Consider the following 21,366-nt stretch of genomic DNA (forward strand, 5'->3'; position numbering starts at 1 on the left):
TATGGAGCAAATAATCAAACAATCCATTTGTAAGCACTTAGAAGATAAGGAGGTAAGTAACAGTCAACATGAATTTGTTGAGAAACTCACGTTAAACCAACCTAATATCCTTCTTTGACAGGGTAGCAAGCCTGGTGGATCGGAGAGAAGCAGTAGATATATCACATCTTGACTTCAGTAAGGCTTTTGGTGCAGTCTCACATGATCGTCTGATAAGCAAAATAGGGAAATATAGACTAGATATATCTATTCTAAGGTGGTGCATACTGGTTGGAAAACTGTGTGCAGCGGGGTTATCACTCGTTCACTGTCCAGCTAGAAAGGTATATCAAGTGGGGTTACGCTGAGATCTTTCCAGGGTTTTGTTCTGTTCAATGTTTTCATAAATGATTTAGATAATGGCATAGTGAGTACATCTATAAAGTATGTGGAAGATACCAAAGTGGGAGGGGTTGCAACTGCTTTGGAGGACAGGATTAGAATTAAAAATGATCACGATAAACTGGATCATGTGCATGGCTGCCAGAGATTTTTCCTTTAGTGGTATCTGTAGGGTTGGCTCTGGCGCCCCCTGGAGCCATGCACTTATGCACTGGTGTGCGGGGCGCCGCCAGCCCCGCACCTGCCCAGTTTCTTCTTGTTGCTCATGACAATTGCAAGGTCAGTTGTGGTTTTGTCTGTGGACTTCCTTGGACTTTTCTATCTACATAGTTTTTAGTGTTAGTAGTTTAGTTTAGTTAGTTAAAGGTCCCATCTGGGCGGTTGTCCCAGGGTTGGGGCATGCCCCGTTTCCTGTGCTTCAGACCGTGTGCAGCCTGTCACAAGCCTATGCCAGTGAGCGACCCCTCATATGAGCTGCTTAAAGTGCCTTGGGGAAGCTTACATCAAAGAAAAGTGCGGGATCTGCAAGGGCTTCAGACCATACACTCTTAAGGCCAGGGACATTCGTTTGAAGGGCCTGTTAATGGAAGCTGCCGTTCATCTGGCTTCGGAGCTGTGCTCCAGACTCAGGACGGAGCACATCGGCCTAAGTGCAGAGTGCTCCGTTGGCACCGGGCTCTTCCTGGCGCCGTTCTCATTCCTCCATGCCAAAGAAGAGGCACAAAAAAACAGCGTGGCAACGCGGTGCTCCCTGGGGCTGCGTAGAGGCAGGCAGGAAACTCCTAACAAAGCGAAACCCATGCCAAGTTGCTCGTCTTTTCAAGAGCCACAGTTGGTGGCAGATATGCCTGCTAGGACACTCAGCTCTGTTCGGGACCCACTGCTGACTCCTGGGAGCAGTCAGGGACCCCTACATCTTCAAGCCCCCTCGATGCTGGAGGCTTTTCAGGTGGCAAAAGGCCGCCTATCACTCCTGGTGCCACCCATGCCTAGAGACTCTCACCCATCAGCAAAGGTGGTCGCCTTGAGAGGGAAGCCCTTGATGGGGCTCCCCAGTCGGCCTTGTCCCAGCACAGGTCCTTGACCTGTCACCAGATCTGTGACGTTGATCTCCGATATGGCACCAGTCACTGGCTTCTTGGTCACCAGCCCCTCAGAACTGCTCCCCATTGCCATGTCCTACATCTCCAGCCCTGTGGCAGTGGTTATCAGCTCCCCGCCACCAGTCCTGGGTGTGGCACTGCTCTCTGCATCACAGATGGCAGGAGATGGTAGTGACGGCTCCTCCGGGGTCACTGAGGGAGGAGTGCTCATTCGAGTCTGGGGAGGAAGCTACCCCTCCCATGTCATGGCACTGACATTGGCTGTACGCACTGGACTTAGCTGCAGGTCTGTCAATGGCTTGACTGCCAGGGCAGTGGCTGGCGAAATGGCCTTACTGGACCCCGTGGGGGTTCTCACCGATGCCGGGGCTATATTCCCAGTCATGGTCCTCAGTAGTCTCCTAGAGGTGGACCCAGGTGCTGACTTGGCCACCACCACTGGAGACCAACTTGGATCTGGAAGCCAGTACCGAAACCCCAACAACCCCGGTGCCATTGGCCCCGACTATGGAGGATCTGGAAGCCAGTACCGAAACCCCAACAACCCCGGTGCCACAGCCCCTCCTGTGGTGATGGCCTCTTCCTCATTCTCTCCGGATGAGGCAATCGTGGGGCCCATGAACCTGCTGCTGCTGGATGTTTTTTGAGCCCACCAGGAGCTGCTCAAACGCGTTGCCTCGAACTTGGGGTTGGAGGCTGAGGAGATTAAGGAAGCTGTGGACAGCCTCTTTGACACATTGGCTGTGGCTGTTCCCTCTGAGATGGCACTCCCAGTATGACAGGGTACTCAAGCTGGTTAAGGCACTGTGGCAAACCACGTTTTCTCTGTCCCCAACATCTAAATGGGCAGAGAAGAAGTACTATGCCCTTGTCAAGGGCTATGAGTACATGTACTCCCACCCTCCCCCAGGGTCACTAGTGGTCTCGGCCCCCAACAAATGATACAGGTGGGGGCAAACTAGTCCATCCCATAAAAATAAAGACGTTAAAAGGTTGGACTTATTTGGGGGAGAGGTTTATTTGACAGCCAGCCTGCAACTGCGTATCTCCCACCAGCAAGCATTGTTGGAGAGATATGACTTCAATATCTGGAACTCAGTGGCCAAATTTAAGGACTCCCTGCATCAGGAGGCGAGACAGGAGTTCTTGGCTATCATGGTAGAGGGCAAGGAAGTAGCCAGTGCGCCTCTCCAGGCTGCCCTGGACACGGGCAATTTGGCAGCAAGGTTGATGGTGTTGGTGGTGTCTACGTGGTGCAGTTTGCGACTAAAATCCTTGGGACTCTCCCATGAGCTGCAGCACCTGGTCCAGGACCTTCCTTTCGAGGGCAATGCGCTGTTCTCAGAACAAACTGATACCAAGTTGCATGGACTGAAAGATTTGAGTCACTCAGTGCTCCTTGGGCCTATACATGCTGCTGGCCTCACGGAGGCACTTCTGGCCACAGCCGCCACCTCCTAGGTTCTCGGGCCCACCTCCCCAAGGTCCCAGAAGAAAAGGGATAGAGATTATAAATGCTGTCAACTCACTCTGTCTGCCCCGATTTCCCAGTTGGGCTCTGCAAGACACCCTAGTGGCTCGCGGTAGGGATTTTTACAGGGTACCTGAGGATGGTGTACCAGATTTGTGTCAGGATCCACCCCCCCACCCCCATCTGTTTCTGGACTGTTTGTCTCCTTTCCTTACTGCATGGTCCCACATTACCTCCAACTGTTGGGTGCTCAACATAGTAGCGATTGGATACACCCTACAGTTCTCTTCCACTCCTCCTTCCCATGCCCCTTTCTCATCCCTCTTCAGGGACCCTTCTCATGAGCAACTTCTTGTCCAGGAGGAGCCCTCCTGCATGCGGGGGCTGTAGAGGAAGTTCCTTGAGAGCTGAGGGGAAAAGGGGTTTTATTCCCGATATTTCCTAATCCTGAATGCCAAAGGGGGGCCTCAGGTCGATCTTGGACCTGCGTTGATTCAACAAATATCTCAAAAAGTTAAAGTTCCGCATGGTGTCCCTGGCCTCCATCATCCCCTCCTTGCATCTGGGAGAGTGGTACGCCACCCTCTACTTAAAAGATGCCTATTTCCATATCTCTATTTCCGTGGGCACAGGAGATTCCTCCAGTTTGTGGTGGGTCAACGCCATTACCAATTCACAGCACTGACCTTTGGTCTATCGTCGGCTCTGAGAGTTTTCACAAAGTACATGGCGGTTGTGGCAGCTTACCTGCAATGTCCAGGTGTGCAGATCTATCCATACCTCAGTGACTGGCTAATCAAAGTCCGTTTGTGATCCGAGGTTCAGCACAGCATCAGTTTGGTACGGGCCATCCATCGAAAGCTGGGCCTGCTTATAAATGAACAGAAATCAATTCTGACTTCACTTCCGAGAACAGAGTTTTTATAGGGGCAGTGCTTGACTCCACTCAGGCCAGAGTCTTCCTACTGGATTTCTGGTCCCGAGTAATGTTGGAACTTTATTGTGTATATCACAGCTCACTGACTCACAAGCACCAGAGTATGCCTTAGGCTACTAGACCACATGGCAGTGTGTACTTATGTGGTACAGCATGCGCGGCTGCGCCTCAGACCCCTGCAGATGTAATTGGCGTTGGTCTGTGCCACCAGCAGGCACAACTTGGACCTGGTTGCCACAGTCCCATTGTACGTCTTATCATCCCTGGACTGGTGGACGGATCCGCAGTCGGTGTTAAGCGGGATCCCCTTTGTAGCCCCACATTCTTCGGTGACGCTGGTCACTGACCCTTTGGATCTGGGTTGGGGAGCCCACCTTGGCGACTTCAGCACTAAAGGCCTCTGGTTCCAGGCGCACTGCTCCCTTCATGTTAAAGTGAAGGAAATCAGTGATATGCTTAGCCTACCAGTGTTCCTGTCCTGCAAGGTGGTGAAGATCATGACAGACAATACAGCTCAATATTCTACGTCAGCAAGCAGGGCGGGGCCCACTCTTGATACAAAGCTGAAAAGGCTCTTTGGCTGTGGGATTTCTGTGTGTAACATGCCATCCACCTCGAGGTGTTGCACCTCCCGGATGCCTGGAATGCGCTGGCAGATTTGCCTCAGCGGGTCCTACTCTTGGAATGAGTGGTCACTCCACCTGGAGGTGGTCAGCGTCATCTTCCAGTGGTGGGGGACTCCCCAGGTAGACCTGTTTGCGTCCAGACAGAACAGAAAGTGCCAGCAGTTCTGCTTGATGTGCGGGCTTAACAGAGGTTCTCTGTCCGACATGTTCCTGATTCCATGGATGGGGAGGATACTTTATGCTTTCCTGCTGATACCCCTAGTTCACAAGGGTCTTCCTAAAGGTCAAGAGGGACAAGGCGAAGGTTATCCTGGTAGCCCCCACGTGGCCATGCCAACACTGGTTCGGCATACTGCTGGACCTCTTGTCTGTGGTGCCTTTTGGAGCTCCCTTTATGTCCAGATGTGCTCTTGCAGAATCAGGGCCAGCTGTTTCATCCAAACCTACTATCCCTGCACTTGACAGCGTTGCTTCTGCATGGCTGAATATAGAGGAACAAGTCTGCTCTGTGCAAGTCCAGCAAATCTTGTTGGCGAAGAGAAAACCTTCTATCAGACTGGCTTACTTGGTTAAGTGGAGGCGGTTTACGTGTTGGGCCTCGGAATGGAATCCTCACTACACTCTCTATATTGGACTACCTGCTCCATCTCAAGTGTCAAGGCCTGGTCCTTCTGTCGATCAAGGTGCACTTGGCAGCTATCTGAGCCTTCCCCATCTTCTGAGTCAGGGCAGATCAGTCTTCTACCATGAAATGATGTTCAGGTTCCTGAAGGGTTGGGCAGAGTTACCCCCAGGTTCATGACCCAATCCCTCTGTGGGACTTAAATCTGGTGCTCTCCTGGCTCATGGGTCCCTCCCTTCAAGCCATTCACCACTGCTGCTCCTCTCATGGAAGGTTTCTTTCCTAGTAGCGATTACTTCAGCCTGAAGGGTCTCCGAGATCAGAGCATTGACATTGGAACCCCCTTATATGGTGGTGTATAAGGATAAGGTTCAGCTGTACCCCCACAGCTTTACCAAAGGTGGTGTGTCAGTTCCATACTGTCAGGACATCTTCCTACCAGTCTTTTTTCCCAAAGCCTCACAAGACTAACAAGGAGCATAACTTACACTCTTTGGATGTTAGGTGGGCCTTAGTTTTCTACACTGAGAGAACCAAACCCTTTCCTAAGTCGTCACAGCTCTGTCGCAGTGGCAGACAGAATGAAAGTTCTACTGGTTTCCTCTGAGAATCTCCTTGTGGAAAACCACATGCATCAAACTCTGCTATGAACAAGAAGGGGTGTCACCCCCCGCTATTGTGACTGCCCATTCCACCAGAGCACAAGCTTCATCAGCGGCCTTAATTGTACAGGTACTGATCCAAGACCTTTGCAGAGCCGCTACCTGTACTTCTTCAGTCCATACGTTCACATCCCATTACGCCATCACCCAGCAAGCCCAGGACAATGCCAGCTTCGGCAGAGCAGTGTTGCAAACAACATGTCCGTGAACTCAGAGCTCACGTCCAAGGATACTGCTTGCACTCAAAAGAAGAAAAAACGGTTACCTACTTTTTGTAACTGTTCTTCGAGATGTTGCTTATGTCCATTCCATCAAATCCAACTGCAGGGAAGGAGGGAGGTCATGTCAAGAAGGAACTGAGGGGGTGCGGGGCTGGTAGTGCCCCCTATGCCAGTGCAAGGAGCATGGGGCTCCAGAGGGTGCTAGAGCCGGCCCTCCAGATACCACAAAGGGAAAAATCTCCGGCAGCTGTGCACATGGGCGTGCATGCACCTAATATGGAATGGACAGGAGCAACATATCTTTTATATACTCCATACTCCTTTATAAAGGAGTATGAGGCGCAAGTGGTGGTCTCGTCCATCCTCCCTGTGGAAGGAAAAGGCCGGGGTAGGGATCGTCGAATCGTGGAAGTCAATGAATGGCTACGCAGGTGGTGTCGGAGAGAAGGCTTTGGATTCTTCGACCATGGGATGGGGTTCCAAGAAGGAGGAGTGCTAGGCAGAGACGGGCTCCACTTAATGAAGAGAGGGAAGAGCATCTTTGCGAGCAGGCTGGCTAACCTAGTGAGGAGGGCTTTAAACTAGGTTCACCGGGGGAAGGAGACCAAAGCCCTGAGGTAAGTGGGGAAGCAGGATACCGGGAGGAAGCACGAGCAGGAGGGCTCCTGCCTCATACTGAGAACAAGGGGCGATCAACGGGTTATCTCAAGTGCCTATATACAAATGCACAAAGCCTGGGAAACAAGCAGGGAGAACTGGAGGTCCTGGCAAAGTCAGGGAATTATGATGTGATTGGAATAACGGAGACTTGGTGGGATAACTCGCATGACTCGAGTACTGTCATGGATGGGTATAAACTGTTCAGGAAGGACAGGCAGGGCAGAAATGATGGGGGAGTTGCACTGTATGTAAGGGAGCAGTATGACTGCTCAGAGCTCAAGTATGAAACTGCAGAAAAACCTGAGGGTCTTTGGATTAAGTTTAGAAGCGTGAGCAACAAGGGTGATGTCATGGTGGGAGTCTGCTATAGACCACCGGACCAGGGGGATGAGGTGGACGAGGCTTTCTTCCGGCAAGTCGCAGAAGCTACTAGATCGCACGCCCTGGTTCTCATGGGCGACTTCAATCATCCTGATATCTGCTGGGAGAGCAATACATCAGTGCACAGACAATCCAGGAAGTTTTTGGAAAGTGTAGGGGACAATTTCCTGGTACAAGTGCTGGAGGAACCAACTAGGGGCAGAGCTCTTCTTGAGCTGCTGCTCACAAACCGGGAAGAATTAGTAGGGGAAGCAAAAGTGGATGGGAACCTGGGAGGCAGTGACCATGAGATGGTCGAGTTCAGGATCCTGACACAAGGAAGAAAGGAAAGCAGCAGAATACGGACCCTGGACTTCAGAAAAACAGACTTTGACTTCCACAGGGAACTGATGGGCAAGATCCCCTGGGAGAACAACATGAGGGGGAAAGGAGTCCAGGAGAGCTGGCTGTATTTTAAAGAATCCTTATTGAGGTTACAGGGACAAACCATCCCGATGTGTAGAAAGAATAGTATGGCAGGTGACCAGCTTGGCTTAACAATGAAATCCTTGCTGATCTTAAACACAAATAAGAGGCTTACAAGAAGTGGAAGATTGGACAAATGACCAGGGATGAGTATATAAATATTGCTCGGGCATGTAGGAATGGAATCAGGAAGGCTAAATCATACCTGGAGTTGCAGCTAGCAAGGGATGTTAAGAGTAACAAGAAGGGTTTCTTGAGGTATGTTGGCAATAAGAAGAAAGCCAAGGAAAGTGTGGGCCCCTTACTAAATGAGGGAGGCAACCTAGTGACAGAGGATGTGGAAAAAGCTAATGTACTCAGTGCTTTTTTTGCCTCTGTCTTCACGAACAAGGTCAGCTCCCAGACTACTGCACTGGGCAGCACAGCATGGGGAGGAGGTGACCAGCCCTCTGTGAAGGAAGAAGTGGTTCGGGACAATTTAGAAAAACTGGACGAGCACAAATCCATGGGGCCGGATGCATTCCATCCGAGAGTGCTAAAGGAATTGGCGGATGTGATTGCAGAGCCATTGGCCATTACCTTTGAAAACTCACGGCGATCGGTGGAAGTCCCGGAAGATTGGAGAAAGGCTAATGTAGTGCCCATCTTTAAAAAAGGGAAGAAGGATGATCCTGGGAACTACAGGCCGGTCAGCCTCACCTCAGTCCCTGGAAAAATCGTGGAGCAGGTCCTCAAGGAATCAATTCTGAAGCACTTAGAGGAGAGGAAAGTGATCAGGAACAGTCAGCATGGATTCACCAAGGGCAAGTCATGCCTGACTATGATGAGATAACTGGTTCTGTGGATGAAGGGAAAGCAGTGGACGTGCTGTTCCTCGACTTTAGCAAAGCTTTTGACACGGGCTCCCACAGTATTCTTGTCAGCAAGTTAAAGTATGGGCTGGATGGATGCACTGCAAGGTGGGTAGAAAGGTGGTTAGATTGTCGGGCTCAACGGGTAGTGATCAATGGCTCCATGTCTAGTTGGCAGCCGGTATCTAGCGGAGTGCCCCAAGGGTCAGTCCTGAGGCCGGTTTTGTTCAATATCTTCATTAATGATCTGGAGGATGGTGTGGATTGAACCCTCAGCAAGTTTGCAGATGACACTAAACTGGGAGGAGTGGTAGATATGCTGGAGGGAGGATACAGAGGGCCCTAGACAAATTAGAGGATTGGGCCAAAAGACATGTGAGGTTCAACAACGACAAGTGCAGAGTCCTGCACTTAGGAAGGAAGAATTCAATGCACTGCTACAGACTAGGGACCGAGTGGCTAGGCAACAGTTCTGCAGAAAAGGACCTAGGGGTTACAGTGGACGAGAAGCTGGATATGAGTCAACAGTGTGCCCTTGTGTCCAAAAAGGCTAACGGCATTTTGGGCTGTATAAGTAGGAGCATTACCAGCAGATCGAGGGACATGATCGTTCTCCTCTATTCGACATTGGTGAGGCCTCATCTGTAGTACTGTGTCCAGTTTTGTGCCACACACTACAAGAAGGATGTGGAAAAATTGGAAAGAGTCCAGAGGAGGGCAACAAAAATGATTAGGGGGCTGCGGCACATGACTTATGAGGAGAGGCTGAGGGAACTGGGTTATTTATTCTGCAGAAGAGAAGAATGAGGGGGGGATTTGATAGCTGCTTTCAACTACCTGAAAGGGGGTTCCAAAGAGGATGGATCTAGACTGTTCTCAGTGGTAGCAGATGACAGAAGAAGGAGTAATTGGTCTCAAGTTGCAGTGGGGGAGGTTTAGGTTGGATATTAGGAAAAACTTTTTCACTAGGAGGGTGGGGAAGCACTGGAATGGGTTACCTAGGGAGGGAGGTAGTGGCATCTCCTTCCTTAGAGGTTTTTAAGGTCAGGCTTGAGAAAGCCCTAGCTGGGATGATTTAGTTGTGGATTGGTCCTGCTTTGAGCAGGGGGTTGGACTAGATGACCTCCTCAGATCCCTTCCAACTCTGATATTCTTTGATCTCACAAAACTCTGGGACTGGGCAACAAAATGGCAGATGAAATTCAGTGTTGATAAATGCAAACTAATGCACATTGGAAAACATAATCCCAACTATACATACAAAATTATTGGTCATTGTGGATAGTTTACTGAAAACATCCATTCAGTGTGCAGCGGCAGTCAAAAATGCTAAAAATGTTGAGAACATTAAGAAAGGGATAGATAATAAGACATAAAATATCATATTGTCTCTACATAGATCCATGGTATGCCCACCTCTTGAATACTGCATGCAGATGTGATTGCCCCATCTCAAAAAAGATATATTGGAATTGGAAAAGGTTCAGAAAAGGGCAACAAAAATTATTAGGGGTATAGAATAGCTTCCATATGAGGAGAGATTAAGACTGGGACTTTTCAGCTTGGAAGAGAGACTGCTAAGGGGGCGGGGTATGACAGGTCTATAAAATCATGTTTGGTGTTGAGAAAGTAAATAAGGAAGTGTTATTTACTCCTCCTCGCAATACAAGAACTAGGGAGTCACCAAATGAAATTAATAGGCAACAGGTTTAAAACAAAAGGAAGCATTTCTTCACACGGTGTACAGTCAACTTATGGAACCCTTTGCCAGAGAATGTTGTGAAGGCCAAGACTATAACAGGATTCTAAAAAAAGCTATATAAATTCAGGTAGGACAGGTCCATCAATGACGACTAGCCAGGATGAGCAAGGATGGTATCCCTAGCTTCTATTTGCCAGAAGCTGGGAGTAGATGACAGGGCGTGGATTACTTGTTTATAACTTGTTCTGTTGATTCCCTTTGAAGCACCTGGCATTAGCCATTGTCAGAAGACAGGATACTGGGCTAGATTGACCTTTGGTCTGACCCAGTATGGGTGTTCTCATGCTCTTATTCTACCAGAGCCTTGGCTTGTTCACTGAAAGGAATCCTAGAAGAGATTTGCAAGATAGCAAACTGGTTATCCCTGGATTCTTTTTAGGCATTGAAGTCTGGAAATTGTTCAGTCTGTGGATGTTGCCTTCGTGTGGTGGGAGCACATGCTTTTGAATTTTGAGTTGGTTGGGATAATTATCCAGTGTGTATTGGTGCATTGAGTGCATAAAAACAGTTTTAAAAAATAAAGATGTTTGTCAATTACCAATCCAGAGGGTCTGCACATAATTAATTTTTCTGATGCTGTTGCTTAATGTTACCTATTTGAGTTTTCTGTTTCATAAGAGATGTTCCTATGGAAATGTAATTTGACAAACTGAAGCTTGAGAGAGGCATCCATAACCCTTTCTTGTTGTTTGCTTTTTGTCAAAGGAGGGCTCAATATCTAAGTTCCCTCTAAGCTGCGTAGCCACGCAGCAGGCTACAGAGGCCTGTGCAGATGCACAGGCACAGGAGTCTGGGGAGATGAGAGAGGTACGTGGGGAGGGGAGCAAGTTGGGTCGTGCAGGGCTGCTGTGGAGAGAGGCGCCTATTCCCCAGCCCCGGGAGCTGTTGCTGGCGGGGAGAAGCGCCTCGCCCCGGGAGCTGCTGCCAGCGGTGAGAGGCCTGGGGGGAGTCCTCTGGCCCCAACCCCGGGGCACCCCGCACCCCAAATTCCATCAGCCCCAGCCCCACCTCAGAACCCTCACCTCCCAGCTGGAGCCCTCAGCCCTGCACCCCAAACCTCTGCCCCAGCCCTGAGCCCCTCCATGTCCCCCCACAGTTTGAATCCCTCAGCCCTAGCCCCATCCCAGAGCCCTCAACCCTCCGCCCCAGCCCTGATCCCCCTCCCACACTCTGAACCCCTCGGACCCTTCCCCCCCCCCATGTCACCTCCATAGTCGTGCACATAAAATTCATTCCGCACATGGATATAAAAAACTAGAGGAAGCATTGCTCAATATGCTAGTCTTGAATGGTAACAGAGATGGAGACACACTGTATACAGGTTAAAATTCTATTTAAAAAAAAAAAACAGCCCAAAATCAAACCGATAAAACTGTTGCACTGTGAAATGAAAATCCAGCTCACAAGAGGATGCGTAACTTTTCCATTGACCCCATGGGTCATGTCTGCCAAGTGCAGAATGGAACTTTCTCTAGGCTTCCTTCTGTCCATCAAGCTTAATGTTTTCATGTGAAACTTAACCAACATTAACTCCTTCCTGACCTTGTTACCAAGGTGAAACTTTCTAAGGATTACTATCACTCACATAATTCTTCATAGGTTTATTTGTCATCCTACTTGCCAGGGTCAGTGAGGATTGGTTTTTCTGGCTTTTGTGGGAGTTCTTTAGTGTGGAATGTGATAAACAGTTCAAAATGAATATTTAGACAATTTAGTTAAATGCAGTCATAAGTTACATGATGAAACAAATTACTATTATGTATGTTCTTTCTAGGATATATTTATGTTTATAACAAGGCAACTGAAAGGATTAGAAGATACAAAAAGCCCACAGTTCAATAGATATTTTTATTTACTTGAGGTAAGCTAAAATTATTACTATTTCTTCTTCTTACTTTTTCAAGTTCTCCTAATAACTTCTGTACCCTGTTCTTCCCCCCAACACAGAATATTGCTTGGGTCAAATCTTATAATATATGCTTTGAGCTAGAAGACAGCAATGAAATTTTCACACAGTTGTACAGAACGCTGTTTTCTGTAATAAAGTAAGTATATTCTGATCGATGTAATTTTAATTAAATTAGAATCGTTTTCCTGAAATATATAAACTTTGAATCTGTATATATTCTGCTTGCTCATTAAAGCTTTTAGTCTGGATATTGTAGTAATCAAAGCTTAACATTTCTGTTTTAAGAATTCAGTTTATTATACTTATGCTGCTGCCTAGGATTAAAAAAGTATATCTTCTGCCTTGTTTTTCAGATAATACTTTGTAGGAGGATTCAGTTAGTGAGCTGTAGCTCACGAAAGCTTATGCTCAAATAAATTTGTTAATCTCTAAGGTGCCACAAGTACTCCTTTTCTTTTTGAGAATGTATTAGTGTTTGGAGAACAACTATTGAATATACAAAAGCTTTAAAAATTTAGTTGTGTGTTTTATTTAGATATTATCTTAGGTCAGAAGTGTGGGAAATATTTCTGAGATAATGTATGAGAGAGTAGAAAATGAGAGCTCACTCTGGCTCTGCTCTTTTGGGTTTTGTCAGGATAATATCCTTAAAACAAATTAAACTGAAAGAAACTTCCTAGGCCAAAATTTAGAAACCACTTCTTTAGGAAATGCTCCTTTAAAAAAAGGCGCTGTTTTTGCATTCACTGCCTATTTCTTTGGCATTGCCTTGTGATTAGAGGTAGTACTTTGTTGTAATATAATACATATATTTATATACGCTAAGAAATTCTACTTTTAATTTCAGCAATGGTCATAATCAAAAAGTACACATGCACATGGTGGATTTGATGAGCTCTATCATTTGTGAAGGAGATACTGTGTCTCAGGAGCTTTTGGATACAGTTTTAGTTAATCTAGTGCCAGCACATAAGGTAAGCCTTAATAGCTGTTGAATTTTATGGTTCGGTCATGTTGAAACTTGATCAAATTTACAGGGCAAATTGTGAAATGAATTAATCCACTAAATTTACTTGGTCTAGCCTTCATGACTCAATTTTATGTAAAACTCAGTGACATTTCATTGCTTTCATTGGGTTGTCATGAAGTGAAAATGTTGCGTCTTGGTTTTTAACAGTAGCCTAATGTTGTAAATATTTTTCTTCGTAAACTTTATTTACATTGTGACTTGTCTGAAAGTTAATTGTTTGTGACATCTTTATTTAAGTGGTGTGTGGGTAGTAAGAACCTTGCATAAATGTATTGTTTCCTTTGAAACCAAGGTTGATACTGTTTTATTTTTAATGATGATTTTGGTTTTATAGTTGTACATGGGTGAACAGGCCCAAGTACCATACTTTTATAAATTGCGGGGGGAAAGGGAGGCAAAATTAATCGAATTCATGATTTTTGCCCTTGAATTGACAAGTGTTAGTGACTAAGTGCATCATAATGTATTCTCAACATTGTTTGTGATGTTAATAAAAACATTAGGAAAATGGTGGAACATGAAGTACTAAAAGGATGGATGCTTTACTTTGATAGCTTACATGCAATCATGCAGTTATTACTAGGCAAATTGGGAAATGACTGTTTTAGACTTTTATCTCGGGTATACATTATCACCCTTGGATTCTTAAAAAAAGAAGGAAAGCTGGATTTGCTCTGAGGTATAAACAATTGCATGATGTTATCTCGTGGAACTTTGGATACAAGATGTAACGTAGATAAGACGATGCAAAGTTATATAAGTTACAAAATTCAGTTATCTCCATGTAAGATAGTTTTGGAAATGTGACTACTTAAATTCTGGACAGCTTTAGATGTACTCAGGGGAGAACAGAGTCTTTTGAAACTGAACTATTTTTTCAAGAAAAGAGGCCTCAGTGTTTTTTAAATGTTATACTGCTACAGACAGGCTACAGTAGATGGATATGTGAAAGATTTTGATTGTCACTTCCAAGTGCTGCCTGGTATTTTTTTTAAGCAGTTTCATATTTTTTTTATGGGTAAATTGATTTCAGCAGCTTCAGAACAGTATGTAAGAGAGCGTGGTTCACTGGAAGGAATGCAGTCAGACTTTTGAAGAGGTGCTCTTTGACAGAATAAAGCAAGGTAGTACAATGTTCTGTACACCTCACCTTTATGTATTCAACATAGAAAATTAATTAATAGGAGTAGAATTTCATCATCATCATCATGGCAAACCTCAAAGGGACATGGGCCACTTGCAGACTGAGCGCTACCGGGTTTAATGAGAAGCAGCGTTTAAGTAGGTGAAAAGATGCTGTTTTTTATTGACAGTCTTACTATTCAAGGCATAGAGAGAGCACCTAAGTTGTTGTATCAGTCTTTTTTGACTGAAAATATTCAAATTGCATTCTTACACCCAGCTATATTGTATGTAATTTGAGCAATACCAGTACTTATCTGTGACAAAAGAATCGGCCCCAAAATTTCTGGGTGCAATTCAGGTTTACTAGAGGAGACCTCAGGGTATGAAAAATGTAAAAGCAAGACTGAAGACTTTTTCTTCAATTTGGAATTTCTTTTTTGAATATCTGTCTTTTATTTGGTTTTTTGTGCCACATTAATCTTTAGACTTTACAAATTATTCTCTCTCATTTTGTGGAAAGTTTTTCCTGCATCTTTAGTGAGAGATGGGTCAATATGCTTCCATGAAAGTTCTAAACTTCTATTGAATAAAAGTAGTTCGTTGACCCTTATAGAATAAAAGTTAAAATATTCAGGGAAGATTGGATGTATTATTGAGCACTGTGCAGGCTGGGTTGAATAGTAGGCTCTCAGATGGGCATTTTGGAAGTTTATAGTGGATAAAAGCAAGGTATTGGCAGGAAATCCACCAAATTGTGTAAGGCTTCAACTCTGGCTTTTCTCCCTCCTCTTGCTAATAAAAGGTGGCCTTTTTAATTACACTAATGTTAATTATATACAGGGCTTCTGTGTTTTGGGGTTTATTAATTTTGTGTTTTGAAGTTTATTTTATCAAATTTTCAGTAGTAGAAATCCAAGAATTTGGGTTTTTGGGGGCTTTCTTTTTGTACAGCCAGTAATGAGTAATGCATATAATATACATTACTCATTACAGGGGTATATACTGTAATGAGTAATCTCTTCGTATTATTCTGAAATGCGCTTTAATTTTTTTAACGTTTCAAACAGCACTACATTAAAGTGCACTAACAAACATTTAATGTGCACCAACAGGGTCTATGTGGACCAGAAAATGTGCAGCATGATGGTACGCTTTTGAAATCACACCCTTATATTTCTCATTAGTACTCTATATAGACGAGCCTTTAGATTCAAGTAACCATTTCTGCTCTTTTTCTGATCTTTAGTGGATTAAACACTGATTTAATTTTTTTGTATTGTGGGTTTTTACTGGTTAAAATCACAAATCAGAAGCCCTAAATACATGCTCGCTAATGGTTGCAATTATTTGCATAATTTGCATAAGTATGTTCTGAGACTTGTATGTATGTGATCTAAGTCTGTTGTGATCTAACTCTGCGAAATACAGGTCTGTATTTTACATCTGGTTATTCAGCCAGTAGTCTGAAATTTTTTTACAGATTTTAGGCTTCATAGTCAATACAAGTGATATATTTATATTTCATCACAAAAACTTAGTTAAGGTGAAGCCTGAGTTTGAAGGCACATATCAGTGGTTTATATGTATTTTACTTTACAAAAATGTTAGCTTTAAAAAAAAAAAAAAAAGCAAAATTCCTCAAATGATAGAAAACCAAGATATGCAAATTGAGGTTGCATTATTCCAAAAAGCCCACCTCTCTCCATGAGAGGTTAAGGGTACCTAGCTCCCATATACCTCCAGCAGAAATCAAAAGACCACTAGGAGAATTAGGCCTTGTCTACACCCCCCCCTACCCCCCCACCCCCCGGGCCGCATAAGTATGGTGAGAATATCTGCTTCTTATGATTCCCAGCTCTCTCTTCCTATGGGGAGGAAGTTAGCTCACCACTGCTACAGTTGGTTTACAGGGGTGCCCCCACCTTCTTATGTGTTTTAGGGCCTGCAGCAGTCCCTCAATTCTCTTCAGGCAGATGTGCTTGCCTGTGCTGATATAGGAGTCTACCTGGGCAGGGCTTTTGCCTGCCATCAGAAAGAAAAAAGGGTCAGTCACGGGCCACACAATACAAAAAACCCCACAACCTTTTTCTCCTACATATGCACATAGCTTACACTCTTACCATTTCCTTTAAAGACTTAGAAATGGACATTTAATCAGCTTGACTATAGATTTTTTTTTTTTTTTTTCAGAGGGTCAGTTTAAAAAAAAAAAGTACAATCTCACTTTATTTTTTTGTTTCGTTTTTGTTTTTTATGTTTATCATTAGCTAGGAGGAACTACAAGTGGTGCGTGTTACTCAAGCTGGGCAGGGTGGAGAGCTCTGTAGAGTCAAATTTACAGGATAGTTATTTTAGAGGTGGGGAGGGTAGAAGAGGAAGGGGTTTAGTGATATATATATACAGCATAGCTTTCTGTCCTGCAGTGGTTTAAGTCTTGTAGTAATTGCCATTTTCTAAGGCTTTTATTTGGGTATATGAGACTAAAAGTTAACTTAAGTAGTGCAGGAGTTGTCACAATTGTTCATAATAGAGAGATTGTGCTTTTTTACCCTTCCTATTCAAGATGGTACAGATCATCTCTCTTCCCACTGGTTGCTGAACAAGATTCCTGAGGGAACTACAGATGTTCCTACCTGGGAAAATTAACTGAAATTTGAAATTTTCTGACAAAAAGGTTTTTTCCATTGGAAAATACTGATTCCTCTGAATCAAACATTCTTCATAACATGTTGATTTCACCAAATTCTCATGGAAAACAGACGGATGGATGGGGAAGCAAGAGCCTGGATGTCTTGGGAGACCAGGCTTCTAGGGTCCCAGGCTTCTGAGCAGTTTTCTGGGTGCCCACTTTATGCCTGGCCAGCTACCCAGGCTGTCCTTTTGGAGGCCTGGCAGCTGTTTTACAAAAAATTCAGAGACTTTCTCTTGCACAGCTTCTGTCATTATTCATTATAAATGGTCTAATACCTCCAACTAGTGGAATTCAGAGGCAGTCCAATGTGGTTGCTTGATGCTTCAGGCCTAATCTCTGCCCTCAGCTCAACCTACCAGATTTTCTGCCTCTAGCAGTGGAATAAGTTGGTGGTTCAGTTTCTTCCAACCATTTTGTTTTAAAATATTTTATTTAATAGTTTTCGTGCATGTGACTTCTAGTAGTCTTCCTTCTCCCTCCCTTCCTCCCTCCCGGATTGGGTAAACGGTAGCGTTCTGGTTTCAGCCACCATCTGCAGGTGCCTGTTGGACTACTCTGTCCCCACTCAGCCATGGCAGAGCTGCCCTGCAAACACCTGTCTAAATTTAAGCTGTGTTTCATATATGAGGAAGTAGTTACAGGCTCTACAGTGTGTGAATTATGTCCTGCCTCTTCCCAGCCGGACAAACCTTGCACTGCCAGGGTATGGGGCTCAGTGAGACTAACCTGTTGGGTCTTTCACCATGCCCTGAGGAGCCATGACTGCAACACAGAAAAGCCTTACCAGGAGCTTCTGAGCTTTTTTGGGGCAGGGGGGAGTCTCAGGTTGAGGAGGAAACTATCTGGCTGGCTCAGGGGTAAGTCCCACAACAGACCCGGGTCGGAGGTGGGCGGATGGGGTGAAAGTTTCCAAAAGGATCCAGTGTCCCTCGTATGCTTAAGTGGGTTGTCAGCTCCCTGGGCAAAGAACCAGGGCTCCTATGCAACTCCCCTTTTTCCTACTTTGAATCAAGAGATTTTCTTGACTGTCTAAGCGGTAAGTCTTGCAAACTCCGGGTCCCAAAAAAGCAAAAAACAAGTGTGTCCTTTGCAAGGTATGGATTAGTATTATTTATCAACAAGTAGGATGAAAATCAAAGGTTAAACCTCTTCTCCTTTGCCTTCTCCTGAGGGAGTGTTTTCTGGGGTTATTCTCCTGTAAAGTATGTCTTGCAGTCCTTTGTATTGTGCTCACCATCCTTCCCTGACCCTGCAGCATGTCTGGGCATGTAGAGGATCTTGTCCCTCCTGTGCAGTCCTGCCTCAGGCTGCAGCCTAAAGGGAATTGTTCCTACCTGGCTTTCAGCTCAAGGACCACCTCTGTGCCAGGGAAAGAGGGTCGCATTTGAGGCAAGAGTGGAATGGAGTTGTGACTTATCATCATCAGCCATAAACCTTTGCTCTGCTAAGGAAAGGGTCTTGCTCTCCACCCCTTCCCTGTTCCACAGGCTCACTCCACATTAAAGACTTAGGAGCACTTCAGGCAGTCTGTAACCAGAGCAGAGGCACATGAGGATTCCACTCCCCACAAAGCTGTACAACCCTAGAATTATAAAGGGTGAGAAATCTCTTCCTGTGGCAATATATGATCCTGATTTACTAGGCAAAACCCCTGATTGCTTCTACAGTATTTACCTGGGTGCCAAGCAGCCTGGGGGTGCAGGTAGAGGTGGCCTGTTAAGCTCTCTGAGGATATTTTAACAAGCAGTTTCCACAGTTGAGATGTGTGTACCAGTACCCGTCTTTCGTTGTGTGGTTTCCATGCCAGGATGAATAGCATGCTACCTCTCCCATTTAAATAACTGGGGGAAGAAGTACCATACATGCATCACAAAAACAAATCATGTACAGGACCTTTCTAAGACAGGCTATTGAGGGGGTCAACAAGCATATAGACAAGGGGATCGAGTAGATATAGTGTACTTAGATTTTTCAGAAAGCTTTTGACAAAGGCTCTTAAGCAAAGTAAGCTGTCATGGGATAAGAGGGGAGGTCCTCTTAGGGATTGGTAACTGTTTAAAAGATAAGAAACAAAGGGTAGGCATAAATGGTCAGTTTTCAGACTGGAGAGAGATAAATAGTGGTGTCCCCCAGGGGTCTGTACTAGGACCAGTCCTATTCAACTAATTCATAAATGATCTGGAAAAAGGGGTGAACCATGACGTAACAAAATTGCACATGACACAAAACTACTCAAGATAGTTAAGTCCCAAGCAGACACAAAAGGTACAAAAGGATCTCTCAAAACTGGGTGACTGAGCAACAAAATGGCAGATGAAATTCGTGGTTGATAAATGCAAAGTAATGTGCATTGGAAAACATAATCCCAACTATACATATAAAATGATGAGTGGTAACAGCTAATTTAGACCCCAAGGAGATCTTGGTGTTATAGTGGATAGTTCTCTGAAAACATCCACTCAACGTGCAGCAGAGGTCAAAAAACTGAACAGAAAGTTGGGAATCATTAAGAAAGGGATAGAAAATAAGACAGAAAATGTTAAATTGCCTCTATATAAATCCATGGTATGCTTACCTTTTGAAGACTGCATGCAGATGTGGTTGCCCAATCTCTAAAAAGATATATTGGAATTGGAAAAGGTTCAGAAAAGAGCAACAAAAATTATTAGGGCTTCCGTTTTAGGAGAGATTAATAAGACTGGGACTTTTCAGCTTGGAAGAGACACAACTGAGGGGGGATATGATAGAGGTCTATAAAATCATGACCCGTGTGGAGAAAGTAAATATGGAAGTGTTACAAGAACTAGGGGGTCACCAAATGAAATCCTGGTCAGAAGGCCAAGACTATAACGGGGTTCAAAAAAGAACTAGATGAGTTCATGGAGGATAGGTCCATCAATGTCTATTAGCCACGATGGGCAGGGATGGTGTCCTTAGCCTCTGTTTGTCAGAAGCTGGGAATGGGCAACAGGATGGATCACTTGATGATTACCTGTTCTGTTCATTCCCTTTGGGGCCCCTGGCATTGGCCACTGTTGGAAGACAGGATACGGGCTAGATGGACCTTTGGTGTGACGCAGTATAGGCATTCTTATGTTCCTATGTTCTTATCAGTGGCTTACAAGGAACTCATTAATATTATCATCCCTTTGAAGCATTAGTAGATGCATAATTTCCTGTTGATGTGGCCTTTGAGGGTATCATAATAGCCAAATGAGAATATCTGATTAAATTAAATGTTTTTGTAAAAACACAAATTTAATACATTTTGGGAGCCTAAGGTTTCTGCAGCAGTAGCTCCACGAGTGAAAGACAGTCATCATCAGAAGGGGACTTCCTTCGAAAAGATCCCACAGACCCTCCGAATGGTGACACACTGCATAGCAATTTCAGAGCCTTAGCGATAGCCATTCAGACCAAAATCTTTTCATACACTTAGTAAGGAAAGGATACTTTGTGGCAAACAAGTGGCTTATCTAGAATAGTGTTTCTCAACCTTGTTGATGTTTGAAACCAGCTTGCTGCCTTTCTAAACTATATCAAAGAGATCTCAGGGACTGATTCCAGTCCACAGACTGGTCGTTGAGAAACTGATCTAGACGTTTGATCCTTGCTTGGAGAGAGAGATCCTGGGTTCTGTCTTGGTCAAACCCTTGATGTGATTTATGAGGAGCAATGGATATCTTGATGGCTACAAGAAAACCACGTTATACTCCTGAATAGCCATTGATCATCCTAAACAGATATGCATCCAGACTTACACGTGAGGAGCTATTGGGGGAAACATTAATGAAATTAGTAGCTAAGATTGCAGAGAGGCCTCAACTCTCACTGTCAAAGCCAGCATAGCAATCTGTTGGTTGCTACCACATCAAGGGTACCTAAAAAGGGACTGTTACCCTGGCAGAAAGAAAACTCTGTAGCTGACGCTTCCACAGAAACCTACATAAATTTTCCTCCAAACTAACAATCCTCAGCATGACAGACAAAAGAGCATTTGCGTAGGAGAGCTCACAATTCCTGTACAAGACTCTTTCTGAGCCACCCCCTGCACCCAGAGTCGTAGGTGGCTGGTGGTAGTCACAGCAAGGCACAGGTTGTGTGTTACGCACCCTATACCCATTCATAGGCAGCATGCTAATCAGTATCCTGTCCATTGAAACAGACCTGTTCATAAATGGACAACAGCTGGAGAGGATTCAGAGCCACCAGGTCTTCAAAATAAACAACATCTTTTGATCTTAATGCAGAGAATTGCTCACCCAGAGGTCAAGACATGGGTGGGTATTGTCCTAATGGTAAGATTTGCAGAGATCCAAACTTCATTGCATCAGTTTTTTTCCTGAGGGTTAGTCAGTTATTTCCAATGGCTAGGATTACTCATGCCATGTATTCGCTACATCTCCTGAGTGGGTTTCTCAATGCACCTTCAGAAATTTCTTGTGAGGACCTAGAACCATGCATTTGA

General features: G+C 44.9%; 1 protein-coding gene across 3 annotated transcripts in view; it reads left to right on the forward strand.

The window, feature by feature from the left end:
- PDS5B (PDS5 cohesin associated factor B) overlaps nucleotides 1-21,366 on the forward strand; it is a 265,363-nt gene that overhangs the window by 74,670 nt on the left and 169,327 nt on the right. For all 3 annotated transcript variants that reach the window (XM_074959450.1, XM_074959431.1, XM_074959440.1), the window contains exons 4-6: nucleotides 11,917-12,003; nucleotides 12,090-12,187; nucleotides 12,899-13,025. In XM_074959450.1, coding sequence (XP_074815551.1) covers nucleotides 11,917-12,003; nucleotides 12,090-12,187; nucleotides 12,899-13,025 — 312 coding nt within the window. The remainder of the gene's footprint in view (nucleotides 1-11,916; nucleotides 12,004-12,089; nucleotides 12,188-12,898; nucleotides 13,026-21,366) is intronic.

This window comes from Natator depressus, chromosome 1, assembly GCF_965152275.1.
Source record: "Natator depressus isolate rNatDep1 chromosome 1, rNatDep2.hap1, whole genome shotgun sequence".
Lineage (NCBI taxonomy): Eukaryota > Metazoa > Chordata > Testudines > Cheloniidae > Natator > Natator depressus.